A 20183-nucleotide genomic window follows, 5' to 3' on the forward strand; every position below is an offset into this window, starting at 1 on the left:
TTTTATTCATGTATTCCCATACAAGTTGTTTAATTGTTTCCATGAAATAAATTCTATTCACATGTCTATGACAACAAATAAATACTATTAAACTATTGCCTCCCAATTATCAAAAAAAGTTAAAGAGCCCCAACAAAATGTACAGTGATTACAGTATTAACATGATTTACAATGGAATCAAAACTAAAGTAAAATATTTTGCGCATTTCTATACATTTCATTACCAAGTTTTGGAACTCTAGTTAAAAAAAAAAAAAAAAGAATGATAATAATTCAAAGTGGTTAGTCGGCCATTTTCGGTGCCAAGGTGCTATCATTACTTAAATATTTTACATTTCTTATTTTAAAATCAACAAATATTGCGATTTTGACAACATGTTTGTTCTTATAACACAATCACGTCACAAATCCCCACACCAGCTCAGTTTGTGTATAGAATTGAAAAACAATTAAAAATAAAATCGCAGCAGACTGCTGAGCATTTGAGCCTATTAAGCAATAACATCATGATATCACAAATTTCCGCTCATTTCATACACAGAGAACCCAGCACAGTCGTGTGGTTGGAAAACGTGACTTGATTTCATGTTTTTTTTTTTGTCCCCCCCCCATCAAAGATCAGAAAAACACTGACACAATAATTTGACACAATTTACACAACATTCTGCTCATACATGTTACACAATGCTCAGACAGTGACCAGTCAATGTCTTATTGAAAGAAACCCATTGCATTAATTGTTGAGCTGCATTGTTTTAATTTAGGCATTATTCGTATTGTAAGTCACAATATACAAATCTTGCATAGATACACAGCAATAATCTAGCATTACTATGTATTACTGGGGGGAACAAATACCGACAGATGTGTAATAAAGAATGCTCTTTAAAAAGCCGTGGCGGCTCTTAGAAATCAGAATTTGAAAAAAAAAATAATAATAATAATCAAAATCAAAAACCACAGTATTAGGGAGTCTAACAAAAGAGAAAAGGAGTGATTAATAAGTGATTATAATGTCACCAACAATTCCTAAAACTTGACATTAGCAGAATAACTTTGGGTCATTTCAAACACACCCAACAGTTATTGATATTCAGCACCCTATAAAACTAGGGCCACTTCATTATTAGTGCAATCAAATGTTAATTTTTAGCTACAGCCTACAACTAAGAGCAGTGTCAAACCCTGGGCTGGCGCTAAAGTATTTGTCTGGAGACAATTAGTTGTTTGTTTTAGTTTGAGTTTGTTTTTTTTCTTGGTTAACACTGACAAACCGTTTTTAATCAAGCACATTGAATAGTTATTTTAACTATTAACCACAAAAATACTTGACATCTAACAGAAGAAGGTTACCATTCAGCGGGAGCAGGTGGAATCATTCTGACCACATATACATTTTAGTATACCATGCTCCCCCTTCATTAGTAACAATATAATGTCTCCTCATCGTTTCTCCCTCCTCTTACTGACAGCAAACCTATCGATCCAGTGTCACGATCCCAGCATGTACATTGTACAGTAGAGACCAGTTTGGGAAGGGCAAATAACAAACCCACTTGTTACTATATGTGGGACATCAAATCAACCAAGAGTTGATCAAAACACTGAATAACTACTTCTGGATTTCTGGATGGCTATGCAAGGGGTAAAAAGAGTTTTTTGAAAAACTATTGCACATAAAAATACAGCTCATCAACAATCACTCCCGTCTCAATCCGCACACGCGCACACTCGTGAAAGCATTACTCGTATTCCAGAAATCAAATCATTCTTTTTTTTTTTTGTTGTTGTTAAACCTATATGTGAAAACCCTGTGAAATGATGAGATCCATGTCTGAAAATGAACTCCAAGAAAATTAAGTATGTGCTACTAAATACCCAAGTTAGCTCGTCTACATAACTCCAAACACCCATCCTCACGAGAGAAAGGTTCAGCAGTTCAGGCACAACAGAAATAGAACTAGATGTGTGCTTCTCTGCTCGTTTCTAGACGTGAGGAGTCTACCTTGTTCACCGTATGTTCTGTTCATTTAGGTCAAATGTATGTGTATGCGTCAGAGATCCAGTATTGTAAAAAAAAATAGAATAAAAAATATATATCACTCAGAATGCACAATTTATGGTTCTTTCTGAAGAGATTTAAGTGCATAGGCCAGACAAGTGGCTCATCTTTAAGTTATTAAAGTACTGCTGCAATGATCACTATGTCGTTGTCGTGTAGTGGAGGGTGAAAAATATCAAATGTTGCCTCCATCTGCTCCGGGTGTGTGAGACAGGTGAGGTAAGGCAAGTTGGATTTGTGTGAAATGGGGGGAAAGAGGCGTAAGAAGTGAACGAGAGACATCATGAATCAGGAAAAGGAAATCCAAATGAACGTGTATTTATACATACACAGAGTTAAGTATAACAGCTTCAAACTGCAATATGAGTTTGATATACTGTAAAATAAAAATAAAATATAATGATAATAATAATAATAATAATAATAATAATAATTCTGCTGCGTGAAACCCGACACACTCCCCACACCGGACACACCAGAGCATCTGGGTGAAATAAGTGCGTAACCTTTGCGTTTGTCATGCCACTCCAGACACATCAACAGACGAGTTAGTGTTGGTTGACGACTAATGGTCATACAAAATCATGTTGATGACCAACCGAATCGTCTCGTTTGTGATAATTTAATCAACGTGTTATAACACATGTCCACCTGCTGCAGAAGAGCCATTTATCGGCATTGAACATAAACAGACAGTTCATTTGCATCAAGCCGGCCGATGAAAACGTTCCATTTATCGCAACATTTCTGACATTGGCTTAAAATTTCCCATAGAATTGGATGGAAAAATACTGTGTGATTGAGGAATCTAGAGATTTTATTAAAAGGTTGCATTCGGCTCCAATGATTGAGGTCGGGTATTCCGGCGATTATGGAACAATTGTGACGACTCTATCTGCAGTGTCATGCCCTGGAGAGTTCTGCTCAACCACAATCTTTATAGTTTCTCTCACTATGATAATATTATATAATACATTATAATATTGTATAATATAATATATGATAATATATATTATATTTTAATATAATATAAAATTTTATTTTATAATATTATATAATATCACTTGATGTGTCTGGTGTGGGTTTTCACAATCGATTTATAAATGTGTTCATTTCACTCTATGCACCGGACGCAGAGGGGAAGGTGAAGAGCAACTGAAGCGTTTTGAAAGCTGTTAACTATGTGCTAAAATGGGACTTTTTTTTTTTCTTTTCTTTTTTTTTGAATGGAACCACCTCCTCCTCCTTCTTCTCTCTTTCTCTATTTCCCTCCAAACTACTCCTGTCCGAACCCTTCCGTCTCCTCGATGGCAAACATCAGCTTCTCTTTCAGCTGCTCGTAGCTCTTGTACGGAGGTAGGTCCAGACGATTAAAGCTGCGTCGAACAAACAACCCAGAGTCAGACAGTTTCCTTTTTTTTTTAACGTATTTTAGCCGTTACTTCACTCCCAACTAAAGTGTTTTTATGCAACAGCCTCTTTCGGACGTTTTTCTTTTTAGCCACACACCACTACAGTAAAGAACACAAAACAATGCAAATAATCCAGTAATCCCTGGGTTATAAATCAAACAGTGTTATATAACTTGACATACCGCGAGTCGGGCTTGTGAGAAGTTTTAGAAGTGACTAAGAGGGTTTGGTCACCGACACCTGACTGGATCGGTTCAGACAGGTTTGTAGAAGGAATGTATGAGGAATTGAAACACTGGACCTTACCATGTGTGACTTCTCGGAAGCCAGTTTTCTTTGCCCACTTTCTCAATGCAGAACTTTTGAGGACCATTGCTCCCTGTACCAATACAATAGCATGGATTAAGAAAACAATTGCGCACACGCGCGTGTGTGTGTGTGTGTGTGTGTGTGTGTGTGTGTGTGTGTGTGTGTGTGTGTGTGTGTGTGTGTGTGTGTGTGTGTGTGTATTACAACCCACGTTAAAGCCATGTTTGATGCACATACATACCCATGAGGTCAGCAAATCCACCCATAGGAAGTCGACAGGTTCCAGTGACAAACTGCAGCAGTCTCATCCTCTTCTCATTGTCCATTTCCTTGACAAACTGTGAGGGCACCAAGCAGGGTTGACAGGGGTGAGTGTGATCTTCCATCACCTTCATACATGTTCTCAATGCTCATAGAGAAACTAGTTTTAAGTAAGTGCACTTAGTTATGCTGTAGGTTTGAAGTTAAAAACTCAAGGACAAACCAAGACCATAACATTCAGTTGCGTGGCATGGTCGATCTACTCTGCCGTGAAGTCATTTATTTTCTAAAGAGGTGAGTTTATTTTATTCTGTAATATGTTTGTTTTAATTTATCATCACTTTGATAGAAAAGTAAAGAAAGAACGTGTCTACATCGGCAGCAATTAGGGCTGTCAACATTAGCAAAACATCACCTTCAAATATTATTCTTAAACACATAAGCTTGAATATATTCATATGTGTGTGTGTGTGTGTGTGTGTGTCTGTGTGTGTGTGTGTGTGTGTGTGTGTGTGTGTGTGTGTGTGTGTGTGTGTGTGTGTGTGTGTGTGTGTGTGTGTGTGTGTGTGTGTCGGGGGGGGGGGACAGCTCCGATCAGAGCGATCTTTTCTCCAAACAAAGTAAATAAAAACAATGTGTTTTTATTCTAGATGTATTTCATTTACTCCATTTCCTGCTGCTGCCCCGCAGATCGCAGCCCGCTTCTGAGAAAATTCCCACCTGCGTTCCATGGGCCGGTGGCAAATGCACCACGGCCCGGCACGGTCCCCTGCCCGAGGGTTGAGAGCCTCTGCACTGGAGGACATTGGAACTCTGTCGGTGATGATCGAGGGTTTTTGGACTGAGTACACCGGGATCAGGATCGGGATCGGCTCCAGCTCGCGGATTAAATCTTTAAATCCAGACCCCTCCGAGATGTTAATCGGCAGCATTTCTTTGCAGATAAAACGGGTCAATTTATCAGTAATCACTGTTTGGTGGCGGCAGCTGCTAATCCTCGCAATGAAAGCCATCAGCTGTGCCTTCTTTGGCTGCGGTGTTGACGGAAATCCAGTGAAACCACTGGGTATTCCCCCTATTCACATGTTGATGCGGGTGGGAGGAGTGCCAAGAAACTGACATTGGAGAATGACGGACGGAGCAGCAGAGCGTGCTGAGCGGTGCATGGACAAAGCTCATTCACTTATGCGCACAAGATTTAAATATAAGAAATAATACATTTCTGCTAAACCGCTGCATAAAAATAAAAAAAAAAATACAATTTGAATATCGAACCAATCTTTTGACAGCCCTAGTAGCTATAGCTTGATAGCGTGTGTGTGTGTGTGTGTGTGTGTGTGTGTGTGTGTGTGTGTGTGTGTGTGTGTGTGTGTGTGTGTGTGTGTGTGTGTGTGTGTGTGTGAGTTCCGAGCCGACCTGCCAGAACCAGAGGATCTGCTTGCTGCTCCGGGCGTAATGTCTGTAAATGGTGTTCCTCTGCCAGTCCACCAGGTCGATCTCCTGCATCCCACACAGCATCACCTACAGAGACACACCACGGCACAATCAAGAGCCAAAAGCTGGATACCTGTATTCTTACACTGAACTGAATATGCGTTGTTTCTGACATTTTATCGGAACCACTGCTTGTTGTGACAGATTTGTTATGTCATGGTGGTATAATCCAGCAACAGCAGCAGATAAAAGCTGCACATTCAGAGCTCTGTGCTGTTCGATAGTGACAGAACTGACATAACAGGGGTTTTTAAAATTGTAAATTTGCTGCGTCTCCGCTGTCCGTGGGCGTATCTGAATCACTGCGATGCATACCCAGATAGGAACGGCGGCATCAGCCTCCTGAGGGAAACGGGTTTAACAGAACCATCACATTAGGAATGAGCACCTCTAGCTCCTTTGCATCGAAGTACTGCAGGTACTGCTGGGGTAGAACTTCATTGAAGCCCTCAAAGAAAGCCTGGGTCTGCTCCTCCACCCCTCTGGACAGCCTCCACTCTGCCACCAGCCTGGACACGACATAGGGAAGGAGAAACATCACAACCTGGACCCTTTTCACTTTGTCACATAGTCAGGTTCATTCTTTCAGCATGCAAAATATAATGACGGACACATCCAAATCCGATAGCAATCCGTTACAATTATAGACCAAGAGCGTGAGTTTTGGGTTATTAGAACACAGTGTTCAGCACATCCATACGTTTCTGCGTGTTCTGAAAGTAGATGATAAAGTCACTTTTCTCATATGACTCTCTGATGTATTTATTTTACGTCACTTCAAAAACATCTTCCAGCTATGTTTGGAGTAAAACTTTGGTGATGAAGTACTTTTTATTATGTGAGGCACTTTGGGGTGTTTTTTTATACATGAAATACAATAAACAACTAAAATGTATTATTATCCGGTTGTTATTGTTGTTAATAACACAACTGGGCTCAAGTCTCTCTGCGGCTGAAGTGTTACTATGCTCGCTGAAAAGAGGGAAGCGGTGGATGACGAAACTTTACCTGATGTATTCCTCCTTGTTCTCCTCTGTGACTAGAATGTTCCCTCCATCCGGCTTCAGCTCGTGGGTGGTGACCTCTCCCAGGATCTCCTTGTCGACAGAGAAAAACATCTCCAGACCACACTCCTCAATGTTGTTATCCCTGCAAGAAAAAATGAAAAGGGTAAAAGTTACAATCAAATTCACACATGGGAATTGATTTATTGATTGATTGATTGATTGATTGATTGATTGATAAACCTTTATTAGTCCCACAAAAGGGAAATTTGCACAGTTACAGCAGCGAAAAGTGACAGCAGAAAATAAAGAGCATCAAAAAAGAGTTGTAGTAACTAAAAGTAAGTAAGCACTATAAACAATATAAAATCTATAAAAAATATATACCTAAGTAGAAACAACGTAAATAGGAATCAGAGTATTAAAGATAGCACATATTATTAAGCACATATTAATATGCACAAATTTAATCTTATTCTACTTTTAATTACTTCAACAATTTTCCCCATATTCAGTTTTGTTCATGAACATATTCAGTATTTATGTATAGAGGGCACAAAGGCGTCCGAAAAGAGACTCAACCGCTCAGTTTGCCAAGCCATGAGGCGTATAAATCAAGGATTTTCTGCTCCGTTAGAGGGGTAATTAGGAATTGGGCGGTGGTTTAAAGCGCTCGGCTTTACACCAACCCCACCCACTGTACCACGTCACCCCACACCTACTTGATCCAAATGAGGGAGTTGTAGAACTCAGGGTCTATGGACTCCAGGTCTTTCAGAGCCAGGGGTTTGTTCAGGATGCGCTTGTAGAAGGGCAGCGAGAACCCTGTGTCGATGAACTTGCCGTGAAAAAGAGCCTAGAAAGAAACAGGACGAAGAGCATCCGTCTGTGAGGAGGATTCATCAACAGTTGTAATGCAGAAATATGAACTCAATACAAAGACATCTTAGTTATACTTCAGTCCAAGTGAAATCACTTTCAATGTAAATAATATTAATCAACATTATTGCGACTACTTTTTTGGGAGACGTGAAAAAGGGATCGAGGCTCAAGGCGTTGAGGGGGCATCCCGTCTGTTTGCAGTTAATTAGTTTGGTCCCGAGCACAAGGCAATATGTGACCCACCGCAGTTAAACTGTTTCTCACCATTTTTGTGGTCCGGATTTTTTTGGGTGGGGCTAAATCATGACTTAATGACGCAGAACAGTCATACTTGGCACAAACCCCCCCCCCCCCACACACAATATAAAGACGACGGCATCAGTGGTGAAATAACGTGGAGTGAAAGGTGCTTCAGGGAGACAGTGAACTAATGCCACGGACACCGGGAACAAAAAAGAGAGCAACTACAGACACAGGACTGGGGACTGGGTTCAGCAAAGGAACATTTAAAATGGTATTGACTTACTCCAATGTAAACGTTTAACGTGATTAACGTGAACACATTTATTTTTGCTTTGCAGAGACTTCAAGTTCCTCTTAGTGGTTATGGTAATTCACTTGGAGTAAAAAACAATAAAATACGATAAAATCAAACCAGTAGCGATTCGACCAAACGCTGGTGATATTGGTGAAATGCAGTTGTGTGTACCATGGCAATGAAGCGCCCGATGAACTTGAAGTACTTGAGGTGGTCTGGGTTGATGTACGAGGCGGGGTTGATCTGCAGACAGTAGTTGTCCTTGCCGGCGTACTCAAACAGACAATACATGGGATTCAGAACCTCATGAGACAGCAGGAAGAACCACTCCCTGAAACACGACAAAAAGAAAGATAGAGAGTCGTCAAACAGGATACAGAAGGTGCTGTGAGACAGGTTGCCAATCGGGGATGTGGTTGGAAATCTATTAGAGCAGGGCTTATGTTTGAAGTTTTGGGGCGGTACCAAAAAAACATCCAATTCGTTGGAGTCACAGTCTAGAAAGGTGTCCGGATCAAAGCTTTTCTGCGGAGCGTACCTGGCCACGCCTCCATAGTCCAAACCTTCCTCTCCAGGGAAAATGATCCATAGTCTTCGTCTCAGATCTTGCGGGTGAAAGCTCATGATCTTGGAATTAAGACAGAAAGTGGAATGAGTAGGTAGAAAGAATAAATCACCATTATTATTTTTTTTATTATTATTGTTATTTTTCTTTTAATGCAGCTTCACAACGAGGTAAATGATGGGAACTCACTTGTTGGAATGAATCCTCAAACAAAGTTTTGCGAGTCACAGTAATCTTGATGTGCTGAGGCATTGACAGTTGCTGAGTAAAAGAAGAAATGAAAAGTAACATTATAGAAAATACAATTATTATCATTGCTATTGTCATTAATAATTCATGCAGGTGAACATTCAAAATTTCAAATTACAATGTGGGGCTGGGCGATATAACATAATTGTGATATTAGACTAGATATTGTCCGGGATTTTGGTTAACAAAACACTGTCATATAGTTAAATGTTGTCTTTATAAAGCTAAATTACAGTAAAGTAATGCAACTTTCTGAACTTCATAGACTGTTCTAACCCACGCCTCTACTAATACATAATATCCACATTTATCTTACGGGTGCTCTAATAGTCACTCCCATAGCTAAAATTTGTCAAATGATCAATATTGAGATATTTAATCAAAACATATTGTGATGTCTGATTTTGTCAATCAGCTGTGCAGAGGGTGTTCAAAAATACTAACACATGTAAATCTTCCAGATTCCAGAAGTCCTTCACAGATAATGTAACAATAATTACAGTCATTATTATTATTGTTGTTTTGAACCTCCATTGAATATCCCTGAGTCATCCTTTACATTTACATACATTTACATTTAGTCATTTAGCAGACGCTTTTATCCAAAGCGACTTACAATTGTTCAAAGACTGACGGACGCAGCCATCAGGAGCAATTAGGGGTTAAGTGTCTTGCTCAAGGACACTACAGCATGCTAGCAGGAGGAGCCTGGGATCGAACCAGTAACCTTTAGATCACTAGACCACCAGCTCTACCTCCTGAGCTACCATCCATCCCCTTTCTAGTGAGTTGCTATAATATCGTCCACTTCAGCCAATCAGTGGAGTTTTATAATGCTGGCTATGAAGGACAAGAATTATTACTCTATGAATATTTTTATGTTCATAAACAAGCAATAAATTCAACAAATATTGGGAATGCAAGTTTTTCTTTTTTTTTTTTTTAATGATTATTTCTCTGATAATGCATGTGGTCTATAATCAATGTGGAACAATGAAGTGATCCATGGAGATTTTACTCAGCATTTACCTGACACCAGAACCTGAAGTACTGCACTTTGGCTTTGAAGTCCCTGACGTATGTAATCTGGGGTCCGTTCTCACTGCAGCAAAGACAAGAATATGGCTATACAGAAAGCAGGCATGTTGAGGATTCCACAGCAAGTACAGTATGTAGGATGACACTCACGTTCAAAAGAAATAGATATATTTTACATTATTTACCACATTTTAATTAAAGCATCCCATTCATTTTGGTCGGGTTTGGCAAATCTGGGTAGTTTCAAGTGAAAAAAAAAAAATAATCCACCGTAACAACGATGTGATTTCGAATTTAGACGCTTTTGTTGATTTCAGAATCAGTAATCAATGCAACCTTGACTACCAGGTGCTCCTTCAACATTGACTTACAGTGAGGATTTTCCCGTGCGGGGATCAATGTACGTGGTGGTTCTCCTGTTGTGGTCTACAAAGTAGGGGATACCGTCCACAGTGAACCTCATCTCCCAACCTTCTGGCAGGGGCTTGTCGTTCAGCAGCCTATTGGCAATACAAACATGTTCACGACTGAGTAACACCAGGAATGTTGTCCTTATAGCCGTGCATTTGAGCATCATTGAAAAAAAAAATTAAAATTTATTTAAATAATGCAATGTGCCAGCAAACCCAAACTCTCTGCATACATATGTGAACACATGCGCGCACACACACACACACACACACACACACACACACACACACACACACACACACACACACACACACAAACACACACACACACACACACACACAATAACATAAAGTGTTATTCACCCCTGTGTCCTGGGATCCTCCCACTGGGTCATCCTCGTCGTGTGATGAACAAAATAAACTCTACCATTGGTGTCTGTTCTCTTCTCTGAAGTTCATAGAAAAGTCACCAAAAGAAACAAGCAAATCAGATTATACTGTCACAAGAATTTTCATATTTTTCTTCCTTTTTATCCCTCAAATCAATTTACTTAGGAAGAAATACTTATGGGCGGTTTTCATTACCCAAAAAAACCCAAAAAACAACAAAAAAAAAAAACCTAAATAAATAATAAAAAAAATAATCCATAGTGTGGATGTGTGATTCTTACCCCAGCCATGTGGCAGAGGTCCCAGAGGGTCAAACTCTCTATTTGCAGTTGGGGCGAGCTGGTCTTGGAGCTTAGAGGGGTACAGGACAAATGGTATTACTAAAACCACATGGAACTGCAGTATGCCTTCACAAATAAAATGAGAGTCAAGTTAAAAGTGAAACTAAATGGTATTTTGAATAGTGTTGGGAGCATTTATTTTTTGATTTTTTTTAATTTTAGAGTTCCGCAACAATGTGATCAGAACTGGAGACGCTATACAAAGATCTATTACTGGGGAAAGGTAAATCACATGAGGGTGATTAAGACTCTAACGTGCAGCAGTATAAACATCACACACTAAGTATAAATTTATATAAAAAAGGTTCTCAAGTGATTTTGAAAAACTTAATTCCTCATCTCCTCTAACCTGATGAAGAGCTCTGCTTCTCAACCTGGTGTTTGGGAACCCACGGGGGGCATTCAGTTACTAGTGGGGGTGATGGTTCCAAAATGCATGCTAAATAATGCTTAAAGTAGAACATTCTCCTTGTAAATAAGTGAATATTGTTTTCTTTTCTGATCCGTATCTTGTTATAATATTGAGTTTGTGGGGGGGGGGGGGGGATCACTCTGGGTATTTACTAATCGGCTAGGGATGTCACAACCATGACATTTCAGTTCACGATTAATTTGATGGTAAATTACTGGCCAACAGGTAGATATGCAGCAACTCAAGCAACATTTTGCAGGCAAAATTGGTATACCTTGAAATAAATTGGTGGCGACTACACTCACCCCGTAGATAAACCTCTGGTTGAACTGCTGCATGGCTCCCTGCAGCTGACTGCGCTGATGCTGCCACTCCTCGTAGTTGCGCACAGATTCCTGCGTGGGGCGTTGCCACGTTGTGCTGCGAGTGATGTGATCAACGTAGTACACTCGACCCATGGGGTCCACCCGGCGCTCCCACCTGCGCAGAGCAGGGAGGGAGGAGGACCAAACAGTGAATTAGCAGCGGAGACCTCAGAGCGAACTGCAGGCTGTGGTAGTGGACAAGCAGGTTGTGTATCTCAGCCTCGCTATCACTGCTTAAGGGCTCATCACAGCTCATTGTGGTCCTGTACACTGGGAATCTTCCCCTTGAATTCTAACAACCTTATTATTGAATATTTAACTTGCATGGTGAGTTCAAGCCTCCTTCAGAAAGCCTCCAATTGTAGTTTGTAAGGAGGCTGCACCGCATGCTAACTTAGCAGCCTAGTGCAGCAGAGTGGTTTCATTTCATTTCAAAGTTAAATGTTATTTTGCTGTTAAAAAGGTCCATGTCTCACACGTTTAAATAGATGAACAAAACTATATTTTGGATTATCAATTATTTCTTGTTAATTTCGCCGACAACTGATCAGGAAGTTCTCTTGAAATCTGCATCCCTAGTAGTGACCTCACCAACTACTCAGCATCTTGTGATCGTTTATGATGACAATTACACAACGGTGTGACTGAAGTCCATCAGGTCTTACGGATGTGTCTGGTTAGTGTAAAGGTTGAGTGCAGTATTCAAGTACCCAGGGGCCAGAGCTTCAGGCCTTTCCCAAGTTGTTCTTTTCTCGATGTGATCCACAAAGTAAAGACGGCCGTTTTGGTCGACGCGCTGCTCCCACCTGCAGAGATATTACACAGCAGTCACCAAAACAAAAAAAACACAAAGTGGGTGACAGCCATCAGACTGGGGGGGGGGGGTTAAACAATGATTTCCAACAATGATCTTACCCGGGAGGGAGGGGGCCGTTGTTCACAGGAGTGACCCTGGGGGTCGAGGGGGCTGGCGCTGCTGAAGCGGAGGCAGAGGTCGCAGGTCGGGGGCCGTTGGATGTTTGTGCGGCAGTTCCTCCTCCTCCTCCTCCTCCTCCTCCTCCTCCTCCTCCTGCTCCTGCTCCTGCTGCTGCTCCTGCTGCTGCTGCTGCTGCAGATCCAACTGAGCCGGCCTGTGCTTCAGGGGCTGGAGTCTCACTCATCTCACTGGAGGAGCTGCTGGAGGAGGCTGGGAGCAAATAAGTTGCAAGAGTTATTTTATTATTATTTCTTTTTTTTCCCCAACACTCAAAGTGAACAGACCTGAACAGAGGAATATGTTCTATTATGCCTCTACCTGAGGATGCTGTGGGTCTGCGGGGGGTGGGAGGAGGGGGCCGGGCCGGTCTGGGAGGACGTGAGGCCTTTGAGCCTCCTGGAGAAGGAGCTGGAGAGCCCGTTTCATTAACAGCGTGGCCGTTTGGTACGATAACCCACTCCTCTGAATCACTGGACGGCGAGGCATCTCTGCTTGTCCTGGGGGGGAGAGGGAAGAGCTGTTGAGAACTTGTTTAAGCGACACAAAATTATTTTAGATTCTATCTAAAAAAATAGAAGCCCAAAAGATAGATAAAAACAAAAGAAACATTTGAGTCATATATCTTAATATTACATACATTAATTATAAAGCAATATCATTCTAAACCTGATTCCAGCATCTCCCTTCTGCCTGGCACTCCCATTTGCAACGGCATCTGTGATGTGAGAGAGAGGAAAAACATTGTGTGTTCAAAACTAATACCCCTTTCCCACTGCACCAAAAACCCGGTAACAGCCGCTAACATCTGGCATTTGTCATTAGTGGTAAAGGCTACACATGGGTTTCAGTCCGGGGACAAATGACCCTCCGGTAGTCACAGGTATTTTTCGGCTCCAGCTCTCGTTCGTTCGTTCGTTCGTTCGTTCGTTCGTTCGTTCGTTCGTTCGTGTAGAGCTACACAGGCAATTGGGACTTTAGCCAAGAAGTGGTATCGTCATCCAGTTCAATGAGGCCGCTGACTCCATGTGGTGATTTGAAGATTGGGCATTCATCAATGATGTGTTCAACAGTCTGTGGTTTTCCACATTCACAGAGATTTGTGGCAGACACTCCAATCATATGCAGATAGGTTTGGGTCTTTGCTACTCCAGAGGTAAGTCTGTTGAGGTTGACCCAGGCATTCCGTGGTAGTTCACACCCAGGTGGATTGGTTGAAGGGGAGTTGATGAACTTCCTCAACGTGGAGGTTGACTCGGACCATTGCTTGTTCCAGCAGTCAAGGACCCATCCAGGGTGTGGAGGGCTCGTGGTAAGGAGTCTCCTAGCTTCGGTGGAGAAGTGTCTGAGTTTGAGTCTCTGGTGGCCATATTCAGCAGGCGGGGGGGGGGATCAGGCTTGTTGGCTCATCTGCACTCTTGCAGGCCAGCTTCAAGGTCAGGAAGTTACGACGGAGCTCTGGAGGTGGAGTCTCTTCAGGAGGTTTACACGGGCAGCGGTCTTGGCAGCAAATTGTTGGATGTGTGGCTTGAAGGTGAGGCTACGGTGTGACACTGAGATATTTAGGGTATTTGTATATTTAGGGCTCCAGCTCTGATCGGCTGGGATGGAAACAGGAACCTGGGTTCGATGCGCTAGTTTTCACCCCTCTACCGACGAGATGCGATGCACGTTGAAGTTCCGGGCGTTGGCGAATAAATAAACAGGAATATCCGTGTATTTTCAATCACTTCATATCCGATTTAGTTATTGACTTTTTTCCCCCCCACACATGGGGGCCTGTGAAATGTTCTGAGTGTGGGGATGGCTCTGTTGGGAACACAGGGGAGAACCCCACACTCCCCGCCAGGATCAGAGGGAGCCAGCACCTCAAGCTGGTCTCCGAACCAGAGGAGCTTTGTGAATTCACTTTTTGCACAATGACACAGGGTGGCAGTGTATATGTGTGTGACAAATAATCTCTTGAACTTGAAGACTACTGTATTTAAAAAAAAAAAAAAAATATTGTTTAACTTAAAAAGGTGGTATAAGGCATTTTCCACTACATATCAGTATCCGTGTTTTTTGATGCATCTATGTGACATATCAGAAAAATCAGGCCATTGGTAATAAGATTTTCTTCAATTTCTACACAATAATTACAAACGCCTGCCACCAGGTCTGATTCTGCAAAAAAAATGTATAAACTTGTGGCATAAAAATACCAAGTATGTTAAATGATTACTCCATGGCTATAAATCTGGAAAACAGCTGTTGTTCAGAACTACCTCACTCTTCATTTCAATACAAACATATTTACCACGTAAGAATCAAGTTAACTCTTGGCTACAACAGGCAATGGAGCTTGAAACATTCCAAATTCTGTCCACTGTGGCTGCAAATGTTAGGGAATGTTTTTATGTCTCTCAAACTATTCCTGTTTTCTGTTTGTTCGTGCAGTTGCCTACCATGTTCTCTTTCCGCAGAGAAGGTCTCTGCGTCGACCTGCAAGCCGTCCAAGCAGACGGACAAGTCGCCAACCACCTCATGAGGGTCCCTGTCGGAGAACAGCTGAAGATTCTGCACCACCTCAAACACTGGCAATGACACACGCACGCACGCAGACACACACGAATAGTATTTAAACAGACTTTTCAATGCAATCAAGGTGAGAACCTGAGCGAAAACAAACGTTCTAGGTCTTAAGCTCTAGCTTGCCCAACGTAATTTTAGATTTGATTACAAAACAGCAGCTAGTACATTAATACAAACGGTATCTGGTTGTTTGCCAAAACCTATGGCAAACTTTCCCCGCATTGGCTCCCTCCGATCGGAACAGTGATCAAATACCCAGCCAGCACTGCGTTTGTGCACAGACCTGAGAGCTTTCCACTCAGCCACAGTCAAAATGCCATTTGCTACAAGAGCCTCTTAAGACTTGCAACTGCAAACAACCATTTTAAATACAGTGCGTTTTTGTCCAATCATGTGTACATACAATCTGCTTCTTGTTGCTCTCCAAAGTGTGCACTAAGTATATAAGCATTCCTGTGTGAACATATCATTGCAACTTACTTAAGGCAAACAAATAAATTATAACTCAAAGTGGCTTATTACATACTCCCATGATCATAGGGGTTGAGAATAAGCATTAAAGCAACACTATGTAACTTTTTTTTACCTTAAATTAACAGTTTCACAATCATGTTGATGGTACACTGACTTGTAATATGGAGAATGACACATCTTTTATAAGGTTTAACACCGGACCGACTTTTACGACAGTGGTGTAAAAGTGCAATTGCATACCAAAAGTGACATAGTGCTGCTTTAAGCAATGTGTGTTTCTTTCTATGTCCTGCCCAATACAAGGTTTAACTTTTAATTTAATTTAATAAAAATTTCAAGTTGTGTCATATACTATGAGAATATTTACCAGATTTTCATGCAACATGGTTAACACATGTTGATTAGTTCTGAGAGGAGGCTCCTGAACAAATCCTGCTATTACCCAAAAGGAACCACTATTAGAGTCATTTTTAAGTGTGACCTATAGTGTATTTGGGCCATGTTGATGGTCTTATGTACAAAGCTGCCACACATGCAACGCCAAACGTTCCTAAAAATGATCTTCACAAAAAATGGAATTAAAAATCAAAGCATAAAGCTCAAACTTTAAGCTGCAGTAAAGTTATTATGCGCCATTTAGTGGGTCATTGACTCGTAGTGAATAGTGCATTCTAAGAAAATGAAGAGTCACTGTGGTGGTGTCACGTAGAGTACTATTTTAACTAGAGCTGTCACAATTATTAGCATTATCACCACCTAATTGGCAATTATTTGATCTAACCACAATCACTTTGCATTTCATTTTTTCTTCATGGCTTCATAGCTATGGTTCAGTTGACAGTTTCCAGTACTTTTTGTTTACATAAATCTAGAAAGGGTCCTGTTCTGCCATTTCATATTGTCTTGTTTGGAAACAAAGTAACTGCAGATTCAGTACTAGCATGTGACTTTCACCCCCAGGAGAAGCAGAAAAGCATCTCCATCCAGTGATTGAAAGGAGTGAGTTTTGGCACCCGACAGCCACGATTTTAATGTAATGTGCGTGGTCTCCAGGTTAAATAAAAACAAGCATAAAGACGAGAGTAAACTTACATTTTAAGTCATTAGCCTTGAGGGTCTCACGAATGTCCAGTGTGGCAATTCCAAACAAGATGTCCGCCTTAAGAGTCTGATGGCTCCAAACTCGGAAGATCAACTTGCTGAATGGAGTGACGATGCTGTCGGACAATAAAGAGTTGCAGTTGAAAAAAATAAAAAATTAAAACAATTAAAAATAAACAGCTTCATCTTTGGAGCGGCTTCAACTTTAGCAACAATTTCAACTGGAGTTTCAAATGTAGCTTTAATCCGTAAGATTAAAATGGTGATAAACTGACATACTACAGTTATGTTTATATCCATATATACACAATGTGTGTGTGTGTGTGTGTGTGTGTATATATATATATATAAATAAATATGATATCCTCTCTTGACTTTTTCATGCACCCCTCAAATTAGCTTTTTATAAACTCTCACTTATATAACCAGTGAATCATATTTTTCATATAATTTGATTGCCTCTGTAACAAATGCAGCCTGTAAAAGTTGGTGCATGAGCAAGTTGTTTATGACCTGTTTCGCAACACCTGTCTTCTGCGTTCTACAAAAGTTGTGTAGGCGCTTTGTTAAAAGGGAACTTGATGAGATATGAAAGTTCCATGCTTTTGGGTTCTTACAGTACAGAGCCTTATTCACTACTGACAGAACGCTGCATTGTAATAACTACATAATTATTTAAGCAAGCCTTTATGCCCAGCCTATATACTGTACATGTCTGCTAATAAGACTCTTTATACTTCTGTTCACCTTGTTGTGGTCACTTGGACCAAGTACCCTGCTGTTATTACATTTACTTAAAGCTTTAAGAAAGTCGTACTTTGAATTTTTTCTCTCTGCACTCAGCCATCTTACCCACCGAACCTGTAGGCTCCGGAGGAGGCCTAGTCAAAAGAAAATCTTCCAAATAAGCGAAATCACGCCCTATCCACAGTTATTTCGATTTATGAAAGTTATTAAAAATAATAATAGTAATAAATTCCCCCATCATCTTTATTCACCACAGGAAAGTAAAAACAGTAGAGCTTCAGTACTGGTTCCCTTGGGGATCTGTGCAGTAAGAATCTGATATGCAGAGGAAACTCTCTGCAACATCAATTTCCTCTCTGCAACATCAAAGTTACTGAGAGCCACTGACGTCACTTTGTGGTGCTAAGGAAAATAAATTACATAAATTCTTCATTTAAGTAATAAGTAGCTACTTATTACTACTGGTGCATATAATAAGATTCAGCAATTAGGTGGTATACTGAAATATTTCAAGCTTAAACAAGCAACCTCTTTAAATTAAATAATGAATATCTACTGATTGATGGATTTAAATTAATTCAAAAGTGCTGAGTTGTTAAAAAAAAATGAAAAATGAAAAACCTGCTGTGAATAACGAAATTTGGTTGAAATTTGGTTCATCAGACTAGTATAACTACTGCTGACAAGTACAATTCTCTACAATAAATCAACTCCATGACAGTTTGGTATTTACACTGTGAGCGCTTGCTTCCATTTGGGGCTGTGTGTGTTGTTACACTTCTCCGTCTTCTTAGACTGGCCATCCACAGCTACCTCAACATATGGACTGGGGCCAAACCAGTTCTTTTTGTTTTCCTTCAGCTTGGCCGACAGCACTAAAGACAATAGAAGACAACAATAAAATAATGAGAACACATCATGGTTGAGGTCAGTATTTCTCATAGCCTTTGTTATTTATGTAGACCTGCTGCTTCAATATTCGGCAAATCCCTTTTCATAGCCCTCCACAAGGCATTAAACTGTTACCGACAAGGTCATTGATAAATAATAATGTAATGCAGAACAAATCAAATGTGTTCAAGACTAGCTTTAAATTTTGTTACAGTTTACCAGTCAATTGTTGTGGAAACTATCCAAATGTCAAGTGCTAACTCACCTGTGACTTGTAACTGAGCCTTCATGGTCGGGCCATTACAATTAAGCCTTATTGGCTCCACTGAAAGGACCTGCAACAAGTAGGATCAGTGACATCACATGTAAACATAGGAACACTCTACAGGTAACCCACTTAAGGAGGGATTAGGCTATGTTTACCCCACAATGGAAATCTGGCACAGCTCCAGATGAGTGTCTACAAGCTACAAAAAGCCAGTAAAAGAACATATAACATAACATAAACTTCTGCAATATTTATCGCGGCTCTGGATCAAGGTCGAATTCTACTTTCTCATGATACAAATCTGTCAACTGAAGTTAAAAAAACATGACAGTGCTGCTCCACACATTTCGAGGCTTGAATGCATTGCATGCAGTATGTCATGTGTACTTCAGCGCAGATACAAATACTATTTATCTCACTCACCTTCAACTATTATTACTACCCAGTGCCTGCAAGTCACAGTCTGCTTCTAATACTTCAGATGTGTTTGCTGCTATTTAAGTACACACGTCTAAATTATCACACCATCGCTTGCCAACCACTGGTCTGACAAATATCATTTTTAAATCACATAAAATCACTTTGATGTCAAAGTGTGTGCGCCATATAATGCATATACTGCTTGACCAATAACACCTGAGGTGCAGTAGCTCTTTTCAGGGTCTGCGGATAACAAGAGTTAAATCTAATATCGTTTAGGCCTTTAAAAAATAAAAAATAAAACGAATTTGAAGGAAATGTAAGACTCTCCCCTATTGAATACAACATACACAGATAAGTTTCATATTTTATATTTTTGGCAGAGGTAAGTATTAGGTAGAAACAGGAGAAGTCACGAACTAGACGACTTTATTCAAATAGTTTTCTTTCCAAGTCACATAGCAAGTACTCTTATAACCCAAATCACATAAAGTATTGAAATTATGACATAATAAATTTCAATTTAGGACCGTTCAATGGATTTGAAGGCTAGTATCCGTAAAGACTGAGTTTGAGACTTTTTAAGAACCTCCAAATTCGACCAGAAAATAAGTGAGCAACAAATGACACGGGCCAAGTTAGATAAAAGCTGCGTTGACAACAACAGAACTATTCATTTGCTGTAGGGACGAACCGAAACGTGTCTGTTCGTCGCGACGGGCCTGCGGACACATCGGAACCCTTCGCTGGCACGGAGGCAGGTTCGGCGTTAGCGCAAGCCCTACATATGACAAGCTAAAGTTAGCAAACAGCCCGCCACAACAGCCGTTTAGCTCGGTCGCTTCGAAGGCTCACGCCGAGCCGGGGCTCGATCGCTCCGCTGGACAGGTCTCACAACCTCGACGCGCCCGGAAATGGGACAATCCTGCCCCGTACCTGCGGGAACGGAGGGTTGCGGATGTGTTCGCCACACGCCCACAGAGAGTTTCGCCAGAGCTCCGGC

General features: G+C 40.8%; 1 protein-coding gene across 3 annotated transcripts; it reads right to left on the minus strand.

Annotated features, from left to right (window-relative positions):
• Positions 1–20183, minus strand: itcha (itchy E3 ubiquitin protein ligase a). Of its 3 annotated transcripts, none has more exons than XM_080000377.1 (24): positions 20117–20183; positions 18758–18827; positions 18335–18476; positions 16846–16970; positions 15153–15281; positions 13375–13423; positions 13027–13205; positions 12648–12918; positions 12443–12538; positions 11673–11847; positions 10896–10965; positions 10588–10672; positions 10186–10314; positions 9806–9878; positions 8717–8788; positions 8501–8589; positions 8134–8293; positions 7265–7398; positions 6547–6687; positions 5927–6047; positions 5461–5565; positions 4025–4121; positions 3781–3853; positions 1–974 (listed from the first exon to the last, which is right to left on the minus strand). In XM_080000377.1, coding segments are annotated over exons 2-24 (2541 nt in total). In that variant the 5' UTR covers positions 18783–18827; positions 20117–20183; the 3' UTR covers positions 1–973. The 3 variants fall into 3 exon arrangements, with proteins under 3 accessions (XP_079856503.1, XP_079856501.1, XP_079856502.1); XM_080000375.1 differs by having other exon boundaries at positions 1–3438; XM_080000376.1 differs by lacking the exon at positions 20117–20183 and adding an exon at positions 19875–19969 and having other exon boundaries at positions 1–3438.

The sequence above is a fragment of the Zeus faber genome (genome assembly GCF_960531495.2).
Source record: "Zeus faber genome assembly, chromosome: 5".
In the NCBI taxonomy this organism is placed as follows: Eukaryota; Metazoa; Chordata; class Actinopteri; order Zeiformes; family Zeidae; genus Zeus; species Zeus faber.

Coding starts and splice junctions, on each gene's coding strand:
- itcha (XM_080000375.1), bottom strand. CDS start 18,782: ATGAAGGCTCAGTTACAAGTCACAG. Junction 15,282..16,845: donor CAAGGCTAATGACTTAAAAT/GTAAGTTTACTC, acceptor TGTCATTGCCAG/TGTTTGAGGTGGTGCAGAAT. Junction 6,048..6,546: donor AACAAGGAGGAATACATCAG/GTAAAGTTTCGT, acceptor TGTCGTGTCCAG/GCTGGTGGCAGAGTGGAGGC.